The following is a 25,589-nucleotide window of genomic DNA, read 5'->3' on the forward strand; positions in this document are numbered from 1 at the left end:
TGATCGAGTAAGAAAGTTGCGCTATTTTTCTGAGCCAATCACATAACGAAAGTAAAGCAAAGCCAAAATAATTTCGGATTTTTCTGTAGATTCAATTGGAAATTGCTTTACTTCTGTCTTAGTTTAATTGAATTAACTCGAGTGCCTGAGCGAATATTGGTTTCAAAGGGTATGGCAGGTGTTCTTCAGAAATCGAGATATTTCACAGACGCAACAATAGTAGTTCAGATTGATTTTAAATTACTGTAAGGACACTGTTCAATATTGAGTGTCAAAAGTAATCCAGGATATTTTCGGTATGGCCTTACCTTGTTCTCTGATTAGTCCAGAAACCTCGTACAATCCTTTCCGATGCAAAACTGAAAAAAATTTTGCCCTGGACACACTGAGGCGATTTCCCGCGCTTATGGCAAATTTCACGTTTTTAAATTGAACACCCATTGATTCTCAAAGAAATTTATCTTCGATTTGATTGGCTATAGATTTTACGGTGGTTCTGGTTTTACAACACTCAATTGTTAGCTCCGCTGTGTATTGTAGCTTCACGTAGACAGTGGGACGATCCAAGCAACAATATGGAAACCGAAAGTCATCCGAACAGAGACCGAACGACGACCCGAACATCTGGGTGATGGTGACTATCATGATCATAACATATAAAACAGGTGAAATAATTTCATCTGATCTACTTGTTACAAGTGATGTACGACTGAATGACTGTATTAGCGAAGCGTAATTTGAGACAGTCATTGGTTAAGCAATTCGTCAGAGAAATATTGTTCTGTAAAAATCAATCCTGTAAATAAATTTAATCCAAATAGCCTATTTTATCGGGTTTTTTTCTCCTTAACTTTTTTTTTTTAATCTCAATTAATTGACATTATTGCACCATAATTTTCTACCTGTCCTGTCTGATTTTCTACTAAGTGTCTGATTGACTGAACGACTGGCATTCCATCAAGTGACTCATCAGATAAGATACCTGCTACGATCAGCAATGTTGAAAACATTCTGCGTGTGGAGAGATTGTCAACTTTCAGCTTGACCTATAAAGACTGGTCACCTCTTGTAAAGATTTCAATCGAAGGTAATGACCATCTCGACAGACATTTATATGTTTGAAATATTGGTTTGCTTTATTACATTTAGTTGACGACTAATATAGCCTTAATTGATTCGTCGATAGGAAGAAACAAACTCAGTTGGCAGCAAAGGTCTATGGCTCATGTTTCCCTCGCTCTTTGCAATAAAACCGGTATCAAAACTGTCAAATTTGGAAGATATTCAAGCACCATTTTTTCTCAATCCTTCACTAAAGAATTGATCGCGTCTCATATATCTGAAAGTGTTTCTTGATTTCAAATTAAGTCTTCGAAACTTGTTTAACAGGTAGCTGAACCACCCTTCATTTCCTTGGTCAAGAGATCTTCTCGTATCATATCGAAATATCAGACCTCGTCAGTATATTATTTCTAATTTTCTTGATAATATTGTTGCCGTCATGAATCACAACAACATGACAGTGTCGGCTCTTTAGGAAGCCTTGACTCTTTTACTAAATAACGTCTAATTGTTCCTCTGGATTTGAAGTTTTTCTTCAGTGTCTTCTATCTATAAGTCAGTAAACCTATGGAAAAAGAACACGAGAAAAACTTGTCACATAATGGCCAATCCTGACCCTAAAAGATACTAGAATGATCACGCGACTTGTTTCGCTGTCAACCTCCTAACGTTTATAAACTTTCGTAGCATTTTATCTTTTCCTATTGTTTCATTTGCACTTTTCCAGCAGAAGGATACCTAGGTTAGGTTATTAAAAGAATAGTCTCCAATGGACTGTTTTCCCGCTTCGTCTGTTTGGGTACTCTAGATCTGATGTTTAAAAGTCATACAATGGCGAATAGCGTGGGGATATGTTCTGCCAATGAAGAAAGCTTTAACAAAGAGCAGAAATTGTATTCATAGAAAGAGAGTGATTATGACTAAAATTGAAGAAAACTTCGTCGAAACCTTCATATTCCAGCCTTCACCATGATTTAAGTATGTACTCTCTACGGAACACTTGATTCGTCAAAAAAACTAACAAACTGACAAATTAAAACAAATAAATTAAAGAACACTCACTTTAGGCTCGGCATTCATGTCTCCTTCTTCGCCCTCATCCTCTTTTGATTTTGTTCCACCAGTCTCTCGATATCTGATGTCAGACCGTAATGAAGTAAAGACCGGTTAGCATTCTTCGCCTGGGGAGGGGAGGGAGTTGGGAGGGGTTGTTGGAGAATTTTAAGAGGATTACACGGTTTTCAGGGGGAACAGCTGGGGATTAAATTGTCGCTTACGGTGTACAAAGAGGGACTAGAAAATTGACTGAAACAAGGGGGAACATAAGGATATTAAAGAGCCTCAAAGGGTATCGGATAAATTTTATTGTGGGTATTTAAAATCCTTCAACCTACCCCACCCGTGGTGATAAATGATGAACGGTCCCTAAAAAATATTGGCGCACAGTTGTATAGTTAACGAGGAACTTTACATCTTGTGGGGGAGACATCAGAGTATTTGACATGAATTTACATCCTTATTTCTCCTTGCCCCTTAATACCAGCATGGACATATATTTCCTGTTGCTTCAAAGTTTATTTCTAACAAACTTTTAAGAATTGCAAAGGTGAAGCGAAACTCTATTAGGTGACTTCTAAAGTACAAAAAAAAGAAAAAAATATTACATATTAGCCGAAATTACCTTCTGACAAAAATAAAGACGGCCCAAACTGTACCAGAAACGGCGGCTCCAAACGCTACAACTACCACGACAATGTATGCTGTAACGTAAGCTGTAGATCAAAACAAAGTTGATAGGAATCAGTGAGGACTCAATATGTAACAGAAAGGATATCCTTTAGTGGTACATATAGCATTTTCTACCCCCAAATATCAAAGACTCAATTCTCCTTTCTGGTCATAGTTCATTTGCCTAATGTTGCTAACGAGAGTTTGGTGTCAAATGAAACAATATTCTTTAGATGAAAGTTTTTTCTCAACGTCATTTGTTTGCTGCACAGTATGTCAACGTTGAAGCCTTCACAACTAACATCAGAATGTATATTCTCTATACTCTAATCTATTCATTTCCTAGAAAATCGATACAGGAGAATTTATTCATTTCCTTAACTCTTATAACCTGAATATTTGATTCAGTACTGATATTGAAAAGACAAATTAGATGCTAGTCACTTCTTGAACGTACAAATTGTATTTTTATTTTATTTTTATTTATTTTCATTTTTCTTTTGTAATAATCACGACAAATGAAACTCTTACCTTTTCTATTTATATCGTTTCTGACCATAAGAGATATCTTGACGTCATTTGTTGAGATACCAGTTGTTATCTTGCACAATTCTTCGCTGTAGCACTTGACGCCATAACATTTGGCATTATCCATATATGCCAGTTGACAACGTTTACTGGCGCAACATAACGACATACATTCTTCCATGTCTTTGACTGCACCGAGAAACGTGAAATTCCCAGCGTGCAGCTGACCTTCCAGGGTAGCATTTTGTACCACGTCGCTGTGCAGAAGCTGGGCTTTTCTACATACGGGGTTTTGATTTATGGCGAGAGGAGGACCAGAACGTGTAGCTTACATGAAAAGGAAATGAACCAGTTTTACTTATGGAATTGACAATTATCGTCTTTTATGTTAAACACTTTATATAATCTCATTCACTTACTTCTATAAAGACCAAAGAATGAGTCATTTCCTGTTGATGAGAGCAAAAGACAAATCTTAAGTTTCAAGGTCATTAAACTTTCACACCAACACATGTCACTTAAGTACAACTTCAGTAACATAAATTTCCGAGGCCTAACGTATAGAGATATATGCCCCGAAATGGCGACCTGCAGCGAAAATTTATCGGACTTGTGTGCAATTAATTGCACTGCTGTTAAATGTATCAGACTTTAAACCTGTCAGACCAACACTGGAAAATCAGTAAATAATGTTACATTTGCTTGAATGAAAGTGTTTAAAGATATATTCGTCGAATTCCCGCGATTTGGGACGAAAACCATCACCCTCTATATTTAGCGGCGGGGGTAAAAACCATTTTATAAGAACATTACGATCGCCATATAGATTATAAGGTTAAAAATCTAAGTACGTCTCCATGGCTTACCTCTTGCTGGTGTCGTTACTAAGAAGGCTAGCGCTAAAACTATGATGGTCACGAAAAATGAAAGATTGTCCATATTTTCCTATTTGGTTTGTCTGTGTTACGCCGATCCAATCCAAACGATAATCTACGATCACAAAATCTTGACGAAGTATAACACCACAATGGTTTAGACTTTACTGTCTCATTCGAGAGATCGCCATCTTCTTCCTAACTTCTATGTATTCCCAACAGTTGCCAAGTCACTTTCGTCAATTTACTCTCCCAAGAAAGAACCAAGCTCTTGATAGTTTCAGAGGTATAATAATCTTTTCCAATTTTTCTCACAAGTTTTCCCCCTTTTCTCTTGGTAAACAATACATTAAAATTGATTAGAAGCCAAACAATACCAATGACGTAGGTTAAATGGATGAACCACCAAATTCCATTTTGATAATACAATCCATTCGTTGTCAACCACCCTAGAAAAACGAGCTACAAAGTTCAATCTAGAACTCCATCACTCTCAAAGGAGATTCTTCACCAAAGTCTTGAGTTGTTGTCAAGTTTAAGCGTGAATTCTAGTTCTTTTAATTTGAATGTATGAGAATTTGCATGAAAGCAATCGTACCGTGACGTTAAACCAGTCTTAAAAACAACGGGTGACCTGCCTAAAGTCAACAATCGAAGGCAATAGCCCGAACATTAGACGATTGTCCGACGGTTTGGTTGAAATTGCCCTCGAGAAATCTTCGTCTCCGATGCAAACCGATACGAAAGGGTTTCTTTTTTGAGTGGCTTGCCTAGATCGGAAAATACCATTGTACACTGAACATCGATTGCTGGCGGGACAAAAAAAACCTTAGAGTCTATGCGAAATTGATCTTTTTGCATGTAAAAAATCTTTGCTGCTCGCTTGTTCGGCTGATTTTTATAGTTTTTTTAAGTCGGCTGAGCAAGTATTCCAATTTGTGAAAACTGCCTTTTTTTCTTCTTTCTTTCCTTTTCCATGTCCTCACAAAGGATTTTTGTTAAGATCCGGCTGAAGAGCAAAAGTTTTCGGTCAACAGCGAGTTTGTCGCCCACAATATGGGGGTGGCTATGCGCTCAAACATTCTTTCGTGAAGCAGAAATTTAGTGAAAAGGTTTGATCTGTAGATCAAAAATGGTAAACTATCTAAATGCAATGTCGAGATAGGCGGCTAAACAGTTAAATATGATGTTGGGCAAAAATATTTGATCATTTAGCTAGGGCTTCATTAGTCGAACTCACATAGCTGCAGGAATTAATGCGAGTGCTGAGCGACCTAAAGAGCCACAAGGACGAAAAAAACAGTAGAGTCATTCTTACAGTAAGAGCATAGTAATGTATTAGTTCAGGGGCCAGCTGCTTACAGCCTTGCAGGCGTCAAAAACTGCCGCAACTTGTGTAATTTCAAGTGCATTTGTAATATGTAGAGAGCTTTCGATATTTGATTTTATCGGAAGTTTAATTTGATGGTAACATTGGAAGTGCTAGCTTTCTTTGTTTGTTGCTCAGAACAACCCTGGGGCACAGGAAAATTAACTTTGCATTACATCAGGATTATAACTTCCATTAATTAATTTTCCCTGAGGTCGTAAATTCAACACACTTTTACATTTATTTTCTCTTTTTTTTTTTCAAGAAAAAAATTACCCGCAAGCCATTGAATAAAATATTGACGAATCTGTGGCAGCTTCACACGCTTTGCACGGACAAATCAAACCAATGATTACTCTGCCAACGTATGTAATTCCTTAGTATCGTGTAAGTACATGCACAAGACTGATGGCGTATTTTAAATTATTTCTTGCCACAATGTTTTTGTTGTTAACAGCTCCAAATGCAGCTTGGAGTGAAGATGGCAATATTGATGAAGACAATGTACCCGCGGTGAAGAGTAGAAAACGAGTTACTTCGCTTGGAAAAGACCAGGGAGAAATCGGTGCGGTGGACGGTACGAACATGGAGATACAAGATACCAAGGGAAGTGATACGAGGAAAGATGAAAACGACTCTGGTAAAAAACAAGTCAATCCTAACATAGATGGCCTGATTCTTCTAGCCTGCCTTGTAGCCTTGATTGCATTTATTGTATTTCTGCGATTCGTGTGCTGTTCAATTGAGCAGTGTGAAGAAAAATCCAAGAAGTCCTCTGCTACGAAAGAAAAAGTGGAGCACACAGAAAAAGAAATAATTTTAAGGGGAATGAAATACAAGGCCTTGGTTTGAATGCCAGTGGTTCTCCCAACTGAGAGGGATTCCTAACACTCAGGAGAGAGAAGAATTTTTTAAATAGAATATCAAATTCTCTATGGAGGAATGAAATTTATGCCCTTGGTTTGAATTGTAGGAATTGATTTGTAACATTTAAACGAGAAAAGGTATCTATTCAATCAGGAAATGACAAACCATTTTAATAAAACCTATTGATTACGCACTGACAGTTTGTCATGATTAAATCCGATATGGAATCTTAAGTACTTTTAAGTAAAGTACTTTTATAAGGTTCATTGGCTTTGTACAACAGTCTGTAATGAGGCCATGAGCTCTGTATCGCTAACATACTGATACCAATGGGGGTCTGTAGAATCTTCATCCACCTTGTCACTTTTATGGACTCAAAAAACTTTTTTTGTACCAAAAACTTTTGTTTTTTAGCAACTAATATTTTTTAATTAAGGAATAGTATGACAAACCGCAAATTTGCTCCTGCTTGCCAGGGGGGTTGTACAGCACATCGATTGTATTTCGAAAAATTTCAGTTGTCACAACAATAAAGAATGCGGGCTCAACAGTTTTAACTTGATGATTTCTACAGTTTGATAACTATGTCGTCCCAAGCATCCTGTTTTCTCAAACCAAACTTAAAATACACCCGAGTTCAAGGTTGTCACAGCGATGGCGATGCGAAAGTTGAAATTCAACATGATTTATTGATCATAAATATTTGAAGTTGTAAAACTCACATTCGTAGAAAAACCTGTAGGATTTAAGATGAACAATGTCGATGGATCAATCTCAATAAATTGGGCATCATTTTTCAGCCGCTAGGGTCTCGACCGATCACTTGCAAACCTCTCTCATTTTTTCCCTCATTTGTTTTACAATTTGCATTAAAAGACTGACAAAGGAGGCTTAAATTGTTTAGTGTTGTGATTGGTTGATATAAGCTACGACTTTAAATGCGATTGGTTGATTTAAACTACAACTTTGAATGTTATTGGCTTACTAAACTGTTCGATGATAAACTGCCCGATAACAACTTGGCAAGTGAATTGGTGCCGGAAATGAGAATTTTTAAACCAATCACAATCAGGAAAAAAAATTTTATGATTGAAATAAATATATGTTGATATCATCGTCTCCTTTGTGTGTCTTATTTTCAGTCAAAAATTTGCACCATAACCTAACGTAATCCTGTTACTTCTGCACGAAATTATTTGAAAAAGTTCTCGAAAGCGTTCAATTACAATATAATATCAGAAATTTCCGTCCCCTCTAAGTACTGCCCATATATTTCTCTCGCAACTTACAGCCGCTGCTTTCGTTTTACGTACTTCTTTTGTACAGTTTTGAAGTCCACTGTGTAATGAGTTCAAATTCTTTTTCACGCAATACTTTTCAGTTTGGAAATCTTGTGGCGACTTTTGTTTGTCATGTCTGAATTCTGATAATCGAGAGTCCGTGTTCCTTTCCGCTGTGCAAGTTTGGACGTGTTCAGCGCCTCCAATATTCAAGCCTTTCTTTGTACACAATCTCTCTAGGTTGATAGAGGGATTTGTTTCTTGACATGGTTCGTTTGTCACGCAGTCTCCGTTTTTCGTACTGGGGTCTTTAGCATTATGGTAGTAGCTGGCCATGGCGGGTTTTTCTTCTTTTTTACTTTCAGTCGATGGAAAAATGCCCTCTTGCTCGTGTTCTTGGTCTCGTGCAGCTTCCACTCGCACATCAACCGACTCTTTTCTTTCTTCTGCTTCAGAAAAATGTCCTAAAGCGTCACTCCCAGGGGATTTTTTGGCCTCATCCTCATCCGTCACGCTATCCATAGTGGTGCTTCGTTTTTGCAAGCTTTGGCCCTTTCGCCTCCTCTCCTTCTTTGGAACTCGCGCTGGAGCCTCCTCCTCTCGCAACTCCTCCACCTCTGTCTTCTCACCCGTTTCTTTCTCAACCCGTCTTAACTTCCGAATCAATCGCTTCTCCACCTTATACAGTAACATCTTCTTCCACTTGATGGTTTCAGTTTTAATCCTCTCTCGAGTCTCGATGATTTTTGCACTGATCTCTGGTATAGTTTTTGTAAGCTTTGGTGAATCGGGACTGCGGTTTCGACGTTCCCCTGCCGACACGGGTGGCGGTGCTTTCTGTTTCTTCAGTTGGTCTATCTCTGAATTGTCAAGAACTGGCAGGTACGAGGGAGGACCACTTAGGTAAATCTCTGAATCAGCACGTATTCTTTCTATTCGGCTATTGCATCCATAAGAATGTCCTGAGTGGTTACCATAGCCTGCAGCGACAGTAGGCTTTGCGATGAACGGACCATTTACACATCCTCCTTTGGATGGACGCTCCATTCCTCTATTTGCATATTCAGTGCGATTTGTAATGCTTGTTTCCCGGCATCTCTTTTGTACGCTTCTTGAACGGTGAGTCTCACGAGGACAAACTTTTACAATTTTGACTTCAACTTCATCGTGATCTTGTGAGTCAGAAGAAACAGAAGTTCCTCTTCTGGTGTCACACTGCAGGCTCGTGACTAGGGGATGCATGTGGGTTTCCTGAGACTTTGCTGAATAATCTGACATTCCAACAGTGTTGGACGTTGATGGGATCTGCGTAGCAGCAGCTGGCTTGGAAGGAGGGGCACGTTCGATATTCCTAGCGTTTACCGATGTGTGTTTTGTTACAGAATGGACAGCAACAATTCTAGGAAGGGTTTGGTGGTCCCATGCAAGTCCATCGTAAGACTTGCAAAAGTAACCAACGTTTTGTTCGCCTTGCAGGGTCGGATCCAATACCACGTTGATGCCAGGTACCCGGCGCATTCTCTGTGCAGACGGTGGCAAATGCTTTAGACGGTTTCCATGGCTGGTGGCTCTTTGGATTGTATCTGAAGCATGACAAATTCTTTTCAGTGTGACTGATCTGGGGTAATTCTCTTCACGGGATGAAATAGCAATTTCATGGTGTTCTCCATTAGTTAGCGTCGAAGGAGAGCGATGGTGAAGTTCATTTCCTTGACTGTTGCTTTTTTGACTGAGGGTTGAACCATTCTCGGACATCTCATAGTACTGAAGGAGTTCCCGCATACGCTGCATTTTCAGCATCCACGCTATGTTCTCTTTCGTGCGATCAATTCTTTCAAAAACCAATTGCTTCATAATTTCGCGTTTATGATTTTGGCTTTCAATTTCCTGAGCGTATATTTGCGCGGAGACGGAGTTAGCTGCTGATAGGCGAGGCCGCTTAGCTTCACATTCACTGAGCTCGCTGATGGAGGATTCACCGGACGATCGACGACGCCGTGGAATACAATGATACATGTCACGAGCGGCAGTAGCATCTGGATTATCCAGAAACGAACGCGTGATTTCAGGCGCAGAAGACGTCGATATTGAAGCGGAAATTTGAGATGCCAGAGCCTCTTCGAAAACATCTCGAGGAACTGAAAATGACTGGCCCACAAGAGGAAGGTGACTTAAATCCATGTGTCCAGCTGTCCGCGCCAAACTTTGTTTAGGCTCTGAAAACAAAGGCGCACATTTATTAGACTCTTTCATCAGCATGATTTGGGGTTCAAGTTAATAGGAGACTCCCTCAAGAAAATCCTTCAAAAAGGCTGCTGAGGTTCCAGCCCAATATAATATAACTCTAGGAGAGAAATACTATTGTAACGCTGTGTGTAGGTGATTTGAGGCAATGAAGTGGAGTCGTGATTCATACAAGAGCTATAACAAAAGTATCCTGAAGTGACTAGTACACAGTTTACACAAGTTATTTAATATGCTAATTACTAATTACGGCTTACAGCTTTACTGTAATTAAAGAACAGTGTCCTGAAACCCAAGGAAATGCGCGATTCCAAAGTTATCGTAGGGAACTGAGCCATTGTTTCCAAATTTTTCCTCTAAGTAAATGCTGTTTAAGTTTCTACATTAAAATTTACCCAAAGATGTTACAGACGGATTAAAGTTCTCTCGAAATATGTAGAATCGTTGACAGCCAGGCAATCTGCAATGTTGAGCAAAATCCCTCTCTATCAAAGCCAAACCAATCCTGTACTCTTACAGAAATAAAACGGACATTTCTGAGTCCACCAGCAATCATCAAATTCAGTATGGAAAGGTACATTTTTGGCATACAAACCTCTTCCCCTCGACTGTAACGTGTTTGCATGAAAAATGTCAAATCTAATTTAAGCACTGAGAAAAAGCGAGAAGAGCCAAAAATTTCGTCCACGTCGAACGTTTAATCCGCTTTCCTTTACTCTGAACGTTTAAGGAAGAGACGATGATCTTTGTACGTACCGAAGACTTTTTTTTGGAGACCGTTGGAAGTATGAATTGCAGCAACGGACAGCTGAGTTTTTTCTTTTAACTTGGCGGCGTCGGTGGAGGTGGAACAAAGACGAAAGCGATGTTTTTCAATTATTAACTGAGTATCTGTTCTTTCTTTGTGATCCAACAAAGGTTGCACGTGTATAACTTTGGATGTTTAAACATGCTTTGTGTTCCTTGATACATAACATGCTCCGGCACAAAACACTGCGTTTAAAAATTGCGTCTAAGACAAAGGCGAAAATGAGGTCTTATTTCACTCACTTTTCGTGTAATTCTTTGATCAAGCCTAGAGGAAAGTAGCAACTAGTATCTCTTTCTCACTTCTAACGCAAATATTTCCTCTCCGTATAAAATCGGCTGAGAGCAGATATTCGGCAAGAGCTTAGTTTTATCGTTTTTCCCCGGAAATATTATGCTTAACTTTCCGATTTTTTTCCAAGGCGAAGAGAGAGAGCGCGAAATATAATTGCCATCATATGAGAGTCGTGTGATGCTGCAAAGGAAGATTTTTTCCGTCTTGTGACGAGCGTGAGACAAAGAAAAATTCCGATTCCTCATGAGTAACCGAACGTCAGACCTTTGTACTTAAACCCTTTAAAAACCACGAGGGACCAGTGTCTAATTTCTCCCAATAGTAATACTGCAAAATCATTTATCAAAATCACGAGAATAACGGAATTGATGACTAACCTAACACAGTTTGGATTGTTAACCAAATTCTCCTTGTCACGACCAAAGGGAATGTATACAGAAAAGTATGGAGAACATGCAATCTGATATTAAGGTGTAAAAGGTTAAACCACAAATAAATGATAAGCGGGGGTATGATACGAAGAGGGGTTGGCTACAGGCCATTTCTGGGAAAGATAATCTGTTTTAAGCGGATACCTTGTAACGCGCAGTCCCGTGATGTTTTTCCAAACATAAGTATGTCTACAGTAACGTGGTATTCCGTATGATTTTGGCTCTGAGACATTTGGTGTTAAATCAAGAAATATCTCGCCCCAGATTGATAATTTCCTTTCTTCTCTTTACTATTCTTCTTGACAGCATATCGATGTTGTGAGGCCGAGAAACTGTTATTTCATTTCATGATAATTTTTAGGAAAGCAAACGTAATCAATTTTAAGGCTTCAACGAATAACTTTTTCTGGTCTGATAAAATTGGACTGGATGTGGAGGGGAATATGTGACTTTTGTTAAAAAGTTCTTTCCCAAATAAACTCCATAATTCGTTTCATTTTAAATGAACCTTTACCGGCCGAAAGCCGTTAAATATTTTTAGTCGCAGGCCTTTTTCCTCTAAAAACCATCCAAGCCATAGAGTGAAAATATACGGGGAAAGGGAGGGGGCGCGGCATTTACTCATTTTTCCCGTCGACCATGTTTAGTCCAGAAAGCTTAGAATTTTAAACAAAACGAACAAGAAAATTCTGACCAGTTTAGAGAAGTAGCTTGCAAAAGATCCTATGTTAAAAAAGAAACAATATTTTCAGGCACAAACTGACCTACTACATATTCTTGCATTGACACAAGGACTTTCTTACAGCACACTGACCAGCTCTAAAAATGAAACCAGTGACTTCACACAGTTGCAAAGGAGTGAAATTGTTTCTTTTCCTCTCGCTGGAAGTCCTGCTAACAAGTACCTGATGTTCCGAACAATTAAGGCGTTACCAAAACCGAGGTTGTAGAAAGAAAATCGAGCAGCAGATGATCCACAGGCATCCGGAACGGAAAGGAGAAGTTTCGACCAAATGAACAAAATTTTGTAAACGATGTGCCATTGAACACCATTACTGATATAGAATTTAAATCAAAACTAATCAAATTTTCCTGCTTTAACGTGACAAGCGCGTGCAAAGTTATTTACTGTGTAGAATTTCTCTTTATTAGATGATCTTATGATCTCATATTTTGCCCTATGTTCGCCACGAGATACATCTTTGAAATGTCATGAGGGAGGGGCACTCCTTTAATTTTCTTGAAATTACTGAGCGTTGTTTTTTCAAATTGATAAGGGAAAGTTTTTTTGCTGTCTTTTCTGTTTTTTAATCAATACATGGCATCCGCCTGCAACGACGTAAACAGCATTTTAATTAAAATTTCTCTTCGATAAAAAAGCATCTTTGCTGTAATTCAATTCAGCTGTTTTGCATCTTCTACATTTTTCTCTCTGATCGACGCGTGAGGGGGTTATACCTCTGATGGGATAACCACAAGAAAAAATAACGTGATTTCCTCTCAGCTTGTCTCAGATCGGTGTAAGGGTTGAATTTTGTATGGTTACACAGCGTGCCAATTGCGACGATTCTTTTTGGCTTCTACCTCCAACTTCAACTACGTGTTTTCTGAGTCCTGGTCAATTCCAATAATTTGTTTAGCATAACTATAAAGCAATTTTTGGAATCCTTTTTTTTATTTTGACATAGGAGAACGGATAGGCTCCTCTAAATGAGCTACACCTGTTTATTATTATTCTTATTATTACAGTTTTAAAATTACAATTTCCTCAATTGTGACTGGTGTAAAAAAAACTCCTATTCTCCACTAATTCACTTGCCAAGTTGTTATCGGAAAGTTCGTCATCGGAAAGTTCGTTATCGGAAAGTTCGTCATCGGAAAGTTCGTTATCGGAAAGTTCGTTATCGGAAAGTTCGTTATCGGAAAGTTCGTTATCGGAAAGTTCAAAATGCCAATCACATTCAAAGTTGTCGTTTGAATTAACTAATAACAACCACAAAAAAAATTTACGCCTTCCTTGCAAATTGTCCCTTTGATCGTGCGTAACTTGGTTATTCTTTTTTTCTCGGAAGTTATAATTGTTATGATTGATTGATAATAAGACTTTGTGTCGACCAATTCGGTCTGTAATCATACGAGTGATAACAAAATCGGACGACCGCAGCGGAAGTCCCATTTGTTTATCACGAGTATGATTACAGACCGAATTGGACTCCACTCAGTCCTTTTACCATTACTTATAATTGTTATTATTGATTATTATTATTATTGTCATTGTCATTGTTATCATTAGCCGCTTTGAATCTCTACCAGAAGTGCTTAAGATACACTCTTCACTCAAACCCGTGTTGCCAGCTTTCAATACATCATGTATTTTGTTCATTGAGCTATTTGGTGTCATCACATTTCCGTTTGATCGTCACGCGTCGGAAGGCAATGTACTCTCACGAGACAATTCTATCTGTTTATAAACATTACACGAACCCCGTCCAGCGCGAGTGGTTTGTCCTGTGAGCCATTTTATATCACCATTTTTCCATCTGCTGATCTTTACGTGGAGAGAGTGTTCATTCGCGAGACATATTTATCATGTAGCTACACTTCAAACAAACCCGACTTGCCCCTAGTGAATTGTTTGCTCCAAGGCTGACCTGCGTTTGTTTTATCGACCAAAAAAATGGGCTTGAAAGGAGAAAAAAAACATGAGCAAAACGTTAAGAAGACTATGAAGTAATAGTGTAAGTTATGCTGGAAAAGCAACGAAAACGATACCAATGTTTTTTTTGGTTCAAGTACCAATCAGGGTTAGCTTTGGGGCAATCGTTTCAATTTATATGAAAGATTTGAGCATAGTTCAAAAATTCGATTGATCCGTGCCACCACAGAACTTGATTAATTTGGATCGAATTATTACAGGCGTGGTCAACTGCGAACACCCAAAATATTTTTCGATGGAAATCCCAGCTAATTTATAGTAACTTTACCCTCAATAAGTTGTGAACCTTAGGCTTCCCCAAAGTAATTTTCTTATTTTTGAGGTCAGTTTCCGCACAATTTTACTCTTTACACGTCGAATTACGACAAGTCGTGACTGTATTGTTGTCTAGAACAATGAATTTCTCCTCAACGTCCTTGTCTCCCGTCTCTTCTGCCCTTTTTTCATTTTTTAGTCTTTAGTATTTTAGTTTTGCTTAAAAAAAAAAAAGCAGACTTTCGATTCAAATCAGGTTCGTTGGTTTTTTGTTTTGAAGTATTAGCTTCAATGCACTGTGTATTTTTAAAGCTTTCAGCTGCAAAACTCTTTCTTAAAAATTTACATTTCCGCTAGACTTCTCTAATCTCTATCATCAACTGTAGACCGTACTAATAGAAATACATACAGAAAACACCGACATAATCTTATCACTAGTCGGTTGCTCTGAACTTTCGATGACTTGTAAACTACTGGCAGTCCTTTTTTTCGGCGAAGTCCGTCGCGCGAGTCGAAAAAAAAAAAGTAAACGGGTACAGTGATTTTAGGGCGCTGCGCGGGGCTACGTTTCTTAAACCTCACTCCCAGAGTTCGGCACTAACATCAATTTGAATTTTTTCCTGTTGTGTTTACTCGCACGACGGACTTCGCCGACAAGGAGATACTGCTCGTAGTCTAGACGACTCGAATCTTTCCCATGCATGTTCCAATTAACGGGAGTCAACTGTATGAAAATGGAATTGCCTTCAACTAATTTATCTATCGAAAATGTGTGATCAAGAGGTTATTACAGTTGTCATGCGTCTGGTTAATGACTGATATTTCATGTTGGTAAATTTGCATCTGGTTACGTTCATGATAGAATTTGCGTTAAGTTATCAGCTAAAAAAATTCACACCTCCAAAAAATGTAGTCTTATCTTAAAAAATCACACCTACCAAAAATTTTAATCTTATTACTAGTCAGTTGCTCTCAACTTTCAATGACTTGTAAACTACTGGCAGTCCCTTTTTCCGGCGAAGTCCGTTGCGCGAGTGAAAAAAAAGTAAAAGAGACAAGAGATTTAACGCGCTATGCGGAGGTTACGTTTCTTGAACCTCACTCCCAGAGTTTAGCGACGTGGGAGTCGATCTTATTTCACAAACAGCAGTTGGTTCTCGATTTTACTTCCATATTTGCGTGCATGAAGTGTGACGAACTTATCGTGACGTATCAAAACTCAAGACGTAGAGGATATTTTGGGTTATGTTATCGTTTGCTATCAAAAGTTGACAGCTTTGTCAAGCAATTCATAACTTTTCAAGCACCATGTGAACATCACTTGCTGTTTGTTCAACGCTTGAAAGTGAAACTTTGAGGTGAATTTGTCATGCTGCAAAGATGGACGCAAATAATAGTGTATTTAACCAAAATAACATTTCTTTTTCGACGAAATAAATAAAATGACTGCTCTTAGTCACAATGGAGTTAATGTCACGCAACAATTGTTTGATTGATAACAAATCAAAATAGAATGTTATCATACTGTTAAAGCGAGCAAATTTACCAAAAAACGTATTTCACTGCCGTTACGACCAGAGTCAGAGCGACGAGGCAATAATTTGATTTATGATAAACCTACATAAACATAATGAAAACTAGTGCATGAATAAAACCTAACGTGTTTGAAGGTAACCTGTTTTCACTTGATAAAAATATGGGTAAGTTTCCATATTTAACCGCAGTCCGATGAATGTTGTGTTGATATTCTCTTGAGTTGTGTCGTGTCTATTTTTGGAGTATCTTGTGTGAATTGCCAGCATTTTCGTTAGCACTCATAGACGATATCTGCATACATTAGAATAACCTTAAAATAGGCAAGGCTTCGCTACTGAATGATGACAATACCCCAAAAGCGAAAACAAAAGCAAAGGCTGCTAAACTTTCAGTTTTTAGGAAATTTTCCACGACGGTCGCTACTTTTACAACTTTATGCTGAGTGTGCACGTGCTTGTAGAAACCCAAATACCCGATCCACGTCAAAATCTCGTTATTGGTTCCTAATCATGAATCATGACCAACTTCAATTTCACGTCAAATTTTGATTTGGATTCACGAGGAGAATACAACGATCTCTACCACAACAGCCACAGTACAATATTTGCTATAGATCTACAGATCTAGGAGCTGCAAACAAGCTGCTTCCCCAACGTGAATCAAGTGAGTTGATCATATTTTACTCCAGCCTCCCCATATCCCCGTAATCTAAGCTGAAGTGATATCTCTGAGAAAAGGTAAACCCGAGATATGAAATCCTGATTCACTTTTCTGAGTCAACTACAAATACGCGATAATTTCAGTTGTTTATATCAACAGAATCGATACTTTATATTGGCCACCGCAAAGAGTTTCTAAAGCTGACTTTTTCACCCCCAGCCTTTCCTCAGAGCGAATGAAAATACCCAAATCAAGGAGGCACATGTATATGAAGACAAGTTATTTTGAAGTTATAATATTATAAAATAAGGAGAGGGTTATGAGCACTTCATTAAATTCAACAAAGCCATGTGATCAAGATCATCCCCAATTGACGCACCGTCGAACCACGGCACATAGTAACGTAGCGAGAGGTTGTGTCGGGTTTAAGTTATTTGGAACTGAGTTTTTGAATTTAATATTTTTTATTAGTATTATTATTAGCTTTGAAGTCGTTGAAATTCGTTATTTAGAACGAATTCTTTGCGTTCAATTTTGGCGTGACTAAGTAAACATATACCGCTAAGACAAGAAGAGCTTTCCAAAACCATGTCTGAAAACAAGAGTGGAAAACGGAATGTTTTGGTTTAACTTGACTACTGCTCGTATTGAGAGATTAATAAGGGGTGGCGCATATAGCTCATTTTATGGCCTGCTTTGCTTCCGAGAAATATGTTCAACCCGTCCGGGGTAAAAATTGCAACACACAAGCGAACGATTGCTCAAAATCGCCTTCAGGCTTTGAGATATGACTTCAGCTATCATTTTGTTCATATTTAACTCGACCAAGAAAAAATTGCGACATACGAGTATCTCTCACCCTGGGGCTGAAATATGCCTCTTCTGAATTGGAATTATCTTTAATTCGCTTTAGTTAGTTCTAAGTTCGCACATACACACACAAAAAATATACTCTGATATTTGTTTTCAATTCGTATTAGGCCAAATGAGATCCTCACCTCATATCGCGACGCTGTAAAGATTCAAGGGACCACGTACAAACCCTTAATCTAAGATCAATATCATGTATAAAATGATATAAGGCTAAAAAAAGTCTTGTCTACCGCACGTATTAGGAGACCAATAAAGGGTAGCGTATATAGCTCATTTTGTGGTCTGCTTCGCTTCCGTGAAATATGTGCAACCCATCCGGGTTACAATTGCAACGCACAAGAGAACGATTGCTCAAAATCGCCTTCAAATCCTGGCTTTGTGATATGACTTCAGTTATCATTTTGTTCATGTTTAACTCGACCAGGAAAAAAATTGCGACACACAAGTGAACGATTGATGAAAATAGCCCTAAAATGTTGGCGTTGAATATAGATGAAGTTGCCAAGCTCTGTGACTACGTGCGCTGGTCAGATCAATAGCTATTATGGTATTTTAAGAGCTGAAAGTCAAAAGCGTCGTTATTTTAACTCCAGTCTTTCTTTATCGCCACCGAACCGGAGATGGTAGTAATTATATCCAATCGCACGTGCTTAAAATTCAACTTACCGAGTACGTAGCTAAATTTCTTGCTGCGCGTAACACCACTCACATTGACGGTACTTTCGTTTGGGGTACTTCTCTGGTAGAGTTCGCTCTGTGGAATGGGGATATTGAAGCTATTTTCAGAAGAATTACCATTTCTGTTCGCCATCTTTCTATTCCTGGGTCAACAATAACTCCATTTGACTACTCGTGATTTCGCTTTCTACAGCACAAAAGCGCAATTGTATAGACTAAATATAAGATATCTTGAGAATCAAATCTACTCGTAAGGTTTCAAGAACATACGAGAAAACGTGTCGACTCACCAGTTGGAAATTGCACGCAATAATAAGTTCCTGAAGCTTCCTCAAGTTAGACAGGAAATCTTTTCACCTTGGATGAAAGCTATTGGGCAGATTCGGTTTCCGGCAATGATTTGTAACGGCTTTATATACAATGGCTTCATACAACGGTCTGATGATTACCGACTGAGTGATTAGTCACGCAGGAAGCATCAGCGGTAAGACACTTCAGGGGTCACGTACTGTCCTGGTGCTTTAAAGGTCCGAAAAGTATTTTCATCTCACACTAACATCGCTAGCTCTTACACTCGCTTTTTAACAAGCATTCTTACTTCTCGTCGCTTCTCATTACGACAACAGTAAAAGAATAAGCGCGCTATGTGAATGAGTTGGACACGGGGTTAGTTTCTCAAAAGCTTTGGTGTTGTGTCGATGGGAGAGTACAACAAGGTAATTTGGTCAGAGCTATGCCGAAGGGCTAACGCTCGAAACGACAGCTTTGAAACTCTTAATCACCAACTTAGTTGATACTACCAAATTACCTATGAGTGGTTTGCGTAGGAAATATTAATGATAAATTGTGAACTCATCAGTATTCTATAGTCATCAGTTTTAATTTAGAATTCACTCATGATTATGATTGGTTGAGAACAGAGATTAAGCCATTTTTAGCTCGTGTTTCCTATGCTATATAGTTGACCATATTTATTCAAACGAACGCGGTGGAGCTCGTTTGATCTTTCCGCGTCCTGAGGGCGGCGCTCATTCAATGGCAGCGCTTATTTAGGGCGGCGCTTATTCTGGGACGAAGGTTATTGAAATGTTGAGTGCTTCACACGTGGCCGCCATTAAACTCTGAGCAGTCCTGTCGGCGAAACCTGTCGCGCGAGTAAAAAAAAGCTCAATGGAAAAAAATTATGTTGACGCACCGCTCGTAGTGAGGCACTTAACATCCATAGCCCGCGTGGTGCACAAATAGACCTCGCCCAAAGAGGACTGCTCGTAATCCTATGATCACCGTGGCATGGATTTCTTCATACTTACGCATCTAAATGACATGGTCTACCCGTGGAGACACTTCCGGTCTTGCAAAATAAAAGGAGCGATTTGAAAAGCGTTGAAAACGTCGTAATTAGAGGAAGGTACAAAATTCCTTTGCAAATATTTTCATTTTCATCAAGCGTCAATAACTGCGATTTTCAGCGATAGCACTGTGCGAGTACAAGTTCATTTAAAACATCGACCGTGGTTTATCTCCTTTTTAGTTCCTGGAAAAACACTGGTCTACGTCACAGTCTCTTGACTATAATGCTTATGTGAGTGCAAAATTCCTTCAAACGAATGACCTCGCTGGTCGTTATGGTCATTGAAAAGACCCATGGCGGAAAATTAACAAGCTGTTTTTTACTTCGTTTTCCAGTCTTCTTGACTCATTTCCAAGCAAAGAACGACGCTTTGTTTCTCACATTCTGCTGGTTCTCAAAACAGAGTGAAGCACCCTGTTCATAAGCGCCCTCTTTCAAATAAGAGCTCTCCCTCTATGCACCAAAAGTAAATAAGTGCCCCGAGCGCAATCAAATCATTGCGGTAACTGAAGGACGTAAATCGGAAGATTTCATCACTGTTACACATATCCCGAGTAACACAATTGCGAAACCACCAAAGGTTTCGCCATCTAATAGTATACAAATTGGATTGATCAATAAGTTCTAACACTTGGGAAATATTGCGGCAATGATCATCACACCTTCTGATTGGGTCGTGAAGAAGGCGCTACCCGCAGAGATGGAAGTGTGAATTCCTTCGAGCAATACCTTCTTACAGCATGTGTGAAAGAAAACGATTACTGCACGTTTGATATATCCTGCGCAATACGCCTCTCCAAGATAATGTTCCAATCCGTTAATTTAGATTTCCTGGTGAATTTACACCCCTAATAGAACGCGTACATATCAGAATTGATGTCGTTAGTTTCGTCAAACCTGCACAATGTGACGGGTGAAAGCTCTGACGTTACAGTAAATCTCGTATCTTCATGTTCTACAGTCGTGCAACATGGGTTTTTAAGGTAAGAAGTGCGCCGAATTGTGTATCTAACACTTTCGAAGATGTTAGATAAACTTCTTCTTCCAAAAGACGATTGTACGTTGTTACATCTACTAACGCTTTACGCTCGGGAAAACTAACATAACTTAGTGTAAAGTAACTTTCTATAGTGGAGTACGTCAAAACATAACTTTGTTTAATAGAAGTAGAAGATGGACCGATATCACACAGCGCCATCTTGGATGATGTGGCACACCACATCGAGCCTGGAGCTCGTTTCTCGAAAGTCCCGGTGACTAAACGGGCCCAAAGCCGTATTAGAATAGTCGTATAAGAAAAGAGAATTAAAATTTTGATTTTAAAACACGGCTTCGGGACCGTTTACTCACTGGGACCTTCGAGAAACGGGCCCCTTGACGGTTTGATGTGGCGCACGGGCCAAGATGGCGCTGCGTGATATCACTAAAGTAGAGTTGGCTAGTGGTTGATGTTTGCCGAGCCGCAAGGCAACACAGAACAGAGTTAGGACGACAAAATTTATTTTTAGGGTCTCTTAAACTGGATGAGCAACCCCCAAAATAGAAATGGTTTTTATGTTATGAACCAACCAAGATGGAAACTCGTACGGAGTCGTTTGCTAATAAATTACTTTATTCCATTTGCTTTGCTTCCAGGACGACGTTGTGTTATCGTGACATTTGTTCTTTAAGCACCTTACAAGAAATGGAAGAAAATCCTCCACCTGATTTTCAACTGCCTTGCTTTTCTTCGTGGACAACATCACAATCTGTTCAAGCGAACATTCCCACAAGTGCTCCTCTGGCACCGAGGAATGGGCACGAGCAGCCTTACTGGTACCGGCCGCATTATATCGGGTGGCAATATGTCACAAGCGGTACGTTTTATATTGCGCACGAAGTTGAATATATTAAGAAGAAAAAGAGTTTATATTGTACACCCCACACTATTACCATATTTGACAATACGCCCAGGAATATTTGAAAAAAGAAACAAACAAACAAAAAAGCACCGGTCATTTCGTGTAACCATTTTTTTTTTCTTCAAATTCGAATGCGGCAAAAATTTCCTTAATATACTTTTTATAAAATCTCTCCCTAATTCTTTTTATTGAGTGTTTTTCTTTTCTTTTCCTGTTTTTGCTTTTTTAAAAAAAATTGCTTGAATTAACTGCTGCGTCAATTTTTTATTCCTTTTTCTCTTTTGAATAACTGTGAGACTGAGTTAGTTTCAATTCACTTGAGGTGTTGCCATAATATGAAGCCAATAACTCAAAAGAAATCGCTCGCTTATTATTATAATTTTTTTTAACAAGCACAAACAGGCTCAAGTACCTGGCCTGAAAGGAATTTAGAAGGGTGGGGGGAGGGGGGGAAGGAGGGAGAGAGAGAGAGGTTATTTATATTGTGGTAGAACGAGTGCATCACAATCTGAACCACTGCATCATAATCTGCTGTTTCTCAATTTTCGTTTTTCTGTTGCCTTTATTTATCTGCCTAGGTTCACAGGTGACTGAACAAGCTTCTTTTCATCAATCATCTTCAGCATATCATTTCACCCATCGCCGTTCTACGGGATGTCACACTACGGGATGTCACGCCTCGGAACATCACGCACTCGGGTGTCAATTTACAAACTATTACTCCAAAGTCACTGAAAATGCCCAAGGTTTATCAAGCGGAGTAGCATACGACCATAGCGCATTTCCAAAGATCGTTTCAGTGCACTCTATGGGGGAAGAGAGTTACAATACCCTGCAAAAAACTACGCTTCTCTGTGGAGAAGAAGGTGGTGATACACCAAATAACCATTTTTCTAAATCTTCTCTTGCAATTCCGGCAACCTGTAACAACGATGCAGCAAGTTCTCGAAAGATAACTGATCATTCCATATCGAGAATTCTTGATCTGCCTTCTGCGAGGAATTGCTCCTCTTTTCCTGTTCACAATGATGGCCTTATTGGTTCCCCTGCTGAATATGACTGTCCTAAGAACGAAACGAAAGTGAGCCTTCCATCTGACGAACACGATCAAGGAACAGAAGTAAGATACAGTATAGCTAAGGATGAAGAGATCAAGGTAAGCAGAGGTTCTGCTCTTTAAGCTCGTTCTACCACAATATAAATAACCTTAAAAGATTGCGTTCGTCTCAGAGAGCCTTAGGCTCTTGCAGTAAGGGGAAACTTGGATAATGAGTTTGAATTTGCACCATTAATCTCTCCCTACTTAAATGCCTGTGCTCAGGTCACAGAGAAGAGTGAACGATATGACCTCTTTGTTATGCCTGCGACTCTTCCTCTCCGAGTTGATCTTCGTAGAAGCCTTTGAGAAAAGACGTGTAAATGTATAAAAGACGTGAAAATGTATAAAATGTACAAATGGGCAGTGTCCTCAGTTTTTTAAGAACTATTTGACTTTCAATAAGCATTTATATAGCCGTGATACTCGCCAAAAAATTTAATCCATCTATCTTCGGTACGGACAGAAATTGCAAAACGATCGTTTTATTACTATGGATCCATAATTCATCAAAGTAGAGTAATTTTTATATACATAATTTTAAATTTAGAAATCTAAAGCCTTATAAATGTGTTTTATATCTTCATGTTTGTATTTCGCATGAAATTGTAATGTATTTTATTTAGTTTATACTCAGGGCTCCCATTGATAGCAGGTGGCTCTTTAGGGCTTCTGACGGGGCTACCCTGAGGTTTACTTTTGTTTTTAAATAAAGGCATCCATCCGTCGACGCGCGGAATTTGGAGTGACTATATTGTGCGCATTACCGATGCACACAAATAACGATAATAATAATAATAATAACAATAATAATAATAATAATAATAATAATATAATAGTAAGAATAGTGATAATAGTTATGATTTTAAAGAAATCGAGGGAACTCCCAACCAAGCTTCTTACCAAGGTCCGTGTGCGTTCTCTCTTTGATTAATGTAAGACCCTCTTACGACCGTGACGTTACCTTGTGAGAGATGCAAGTTAACGTATACGCCAAAGTCCTTAACCACGGACTAAGCCAACGATAACCACTAATAACCTGCACATAATTTCTACAGATAACGGAAGGTGAAATCAGCAGCCCAAATTTCGTCGAAGGATTTTCAAACCCAGCTCTTCAGAGGCAAAGCAGTAATTTCACACTTGAAGAGGTAAAAGCTCTAGAGATCCCTAACGAACCAACTCTACAGAAAGGCCCTTTGCGCATAACCTCGTCGAGGATCAAGGAAAATACACTGAATTTGCATCGCCTTCGGGAAATCAACAAAGTTCAGAAACGCCTGAAACGCGAATTATCAGAACGCCAGGAAACTTGCTTTAGTAAGGAGAATGAAATGGGACGAAAAGGAATTAAAATATTCGCAAGCGGCTCCATGAAAGGTTCTGAAAGCCCTTTAAATTCCCCGCCTGTCAAAAAGTCTCGTCAAGCACCAATTAAGGAAAAAGCAGAAAGTGAAGAAAGCATGGCCGACTTATTATCAGATGAGAAGCGTTCAAATTTAAATGCAGAGATTAAAGGACAAAAGTCTTTGGGAGAAACCCTCAGCTCCAAAAAGCTAAAAGAAGACGTGCCAAGAGATGATTTTAGGATGAATGTGTTCGAGAAATTGGCTCTATTGAGTGAGAAAAGGAGGTGTGAAGATTCAACTTCGAGGAGCTCTTCGCTACACGATAGCGATTCGCAAAGTTCTGACAAAGTCAAGGTTAAAATAACCCACGAAAGAAGTAAAGATACAATCATCGAAAGGGAAGACGAGCTCCATACTTTTCGATCTAATTCTAAACGGTCGGCAGCCTTGGGAAACGACGGGGAGTCAAATGAAAAGATCGACATTTTGGTTATGTCGGATAGAACGAGTCTGACAGACACTACAACCGCAAGAACCATCCCAAACAATTGGTCGTCTGCTTACATTAACGAAAATCTGGACAGCAAGAACAGTTTTTATTTGTCAAAGCGAAAGTATGGTGGAGAAGTGAGTGGTGAATTTATCAAGAGGCGCTGTAATTCTTTGCCGAGGAAAGTAGATTGGAAAGCCAATAACAGTTTGGAAGAAGAACCATCGCAAATCCAAGAGAGTGTAGGTGAGGAGTAAGAATACATACAATGGACATGTAATACAAGGTATACTTTAGCTGTTCAAATATAAAAGTTAGAAATTTAGCGGGTACAAGGCACGTCTTGCAAAGACAACCATCAATGGCGAGAGAATCATCAGATACTTTGGTTGCGTCAAATACTAGAAAGCACTTGTGTCGCTCTATCTGTCTAGTATCTCCTGCTTTAGTGTAGTGTTTGGATATGTCAGAGCTCGTAATTTATAAAACCATTTTTTGACAAGGATAAGCACAATTTAGTTATATAACTATAGATAACAGCCTCCACATATTTGGCTACGTTGTAACATCAGTAAACAATGTTCAGTGAACAAGCTCTCTCACGAGTCTTTTGGGCTGGTAGTTGAGGTGATGATGCCCCAATCTACAGGAGATATTGCTATGGTTGCCATGTGATCAGCCTTTGTTGTTCCATCGTTCCTGTGTATTTGTGTGCACCTTCTCGTTGATTTATAACATTAGCATCTCTTTAATGGTGTCCAAAACCCTCATCTATAAAGTGGCAGACAGAGCCCTTTTAATGGCACTCTTTTCCTCGGTAGATAAAGACGAAGAACAACTAAACATCCCACTCAAGACAGAAGTTTCGTGCAAAGGAGAAAACGTCGATCCTACACCATTTCTAGGGATTGTAAACAGAAATGGTAATGTAGGCAATCCCCGCCTGTTGTCCCGTCCCCTCTCTCAGTCAACGATTGTAAGCGATCCAAGAGCATATAGGGTATACGATGATGACACACTTCAGAGGAACATTGAGTTACGACAAAGCAAAATTAGCGACCTCCTGCGTAAACAAGAGGGACTGTTAGAAAAGCTGGGTTCAACACCTCTCCCGAGAAAGTAACTAATTCTCGTTCTTTTTGTTTGAACCCCTTCGTTCTTTCTGAGGTGTGCGTGACGGACGTGACATGTCACAGAA

The 25,589-nt window shown here is 39.1% G+C and overlaps 3 protein-coding genes across 10 annotated transcripts; 1 reads left to right on the top strand and 2 right to left on the bottom strand.

The window, feature by feature from the left end:
* Positions 1-840: 840 nt before the first annotated feature.
* On the bottom strand, positions 841-4,727 carry LOC131793715 (uncharacterized). Its single transcript, XM_059111190.2, has 6 exons — positions 4,185-4,727; positions 3,738-3,767; positions 3,322-3,645; positions 2,744-2,834; positions 2,125-2,197; positions 841-1,627 (listed from the first exon to the last, which is right to left on the bottom strand). The coding sequence occupies exons 1-6, from the start codon at positions 4,255-4,257 to the stop codon at positions 1,619-1,621; spliced, it is 600 nt and encodes a 199-aa protein (XP_058967173.1). The 5' UTR covers positions 4,258-4,727; the 3' UTR covers positions 841-1,618.
* Positions 4,728-7,098: 2,371 nt separating this feature from the next.
* On the bottom strand, positions 7,099-18,635 carry LOC131792615 (uncharacterized). Of its 8 annotated transcripts, none has more exons than XM_059110041.2 (3): positions 18,495-18,635; positions 18,193-18,280; positions 7,099-9,925 (listed from the first exon to the last, which is right to left on the bottom strand). In XM_059110041.2, exon 3 carries the CDS (start codon positions 9,888-9,890, stop codon positions 7,665-7,667), a length of 2,226 nt encoding a protein of 741 aa, XP_058966024.2. In that variant the 5' UTR covers positions 9,891-9,925; positions 18,193-18,280; positions 18,495-18,635; the 3' UTR covers positions 7,099-7,664. The 8 variants fall into 8 exon arrangements, 7 of the variants coding, with proteins under 7 accessions (XP_058966024.2, XP_058966010.2, XP_058966038.2 ...); XM_059110027.2 differs by having other exon boundaries at positions 18,193-18,347; positions 18,495-18,601; XR_010717840.1 differs by lacking the exon at positions 7,099-9,925 and adding an exon at positions 13,211-14,168.
* Positions 18,636-20,431: 1,796 nt separating this feature from the next.
* On the top strand, positions 20,432-25,573 carry LOC131793267 (uncharacterized). Its single transcript, XM_059110680.2, has 5 exons — positions 20,432-20,538; positions 21,191-21,411; positions 22,035-22,612; positions 23,611-24,637; positions 25,213-25,573. Exons 1-5 carry the CDS (start codon positions 20,432-20,434, stop codon positions 25,512-25,514), a joined length of 2,235 nt encoding a protein of 744 aa, XP_058966663.2. The 3' UTR covers positions 25,515-25,573.
* The last annotated feature ends 16 nt before the right edge of the window (positions 25,574-25,589 follow it).

The sequence above is a fragment of the Pocillopora verrucosa genome, chromosome 6, assembly GCF_036669915.1.
Source record: "Pocillopora verrucosa isolate sample1 chromosome 6, ASM3666991v2, whole genome shotgun sequence".
NCBI lineage: Eukaryota > Metazoa > Cnidaria > Anthozoa > Scleractinia > Pocilloporidae > Pocillopora > Pocillopora verrucosa.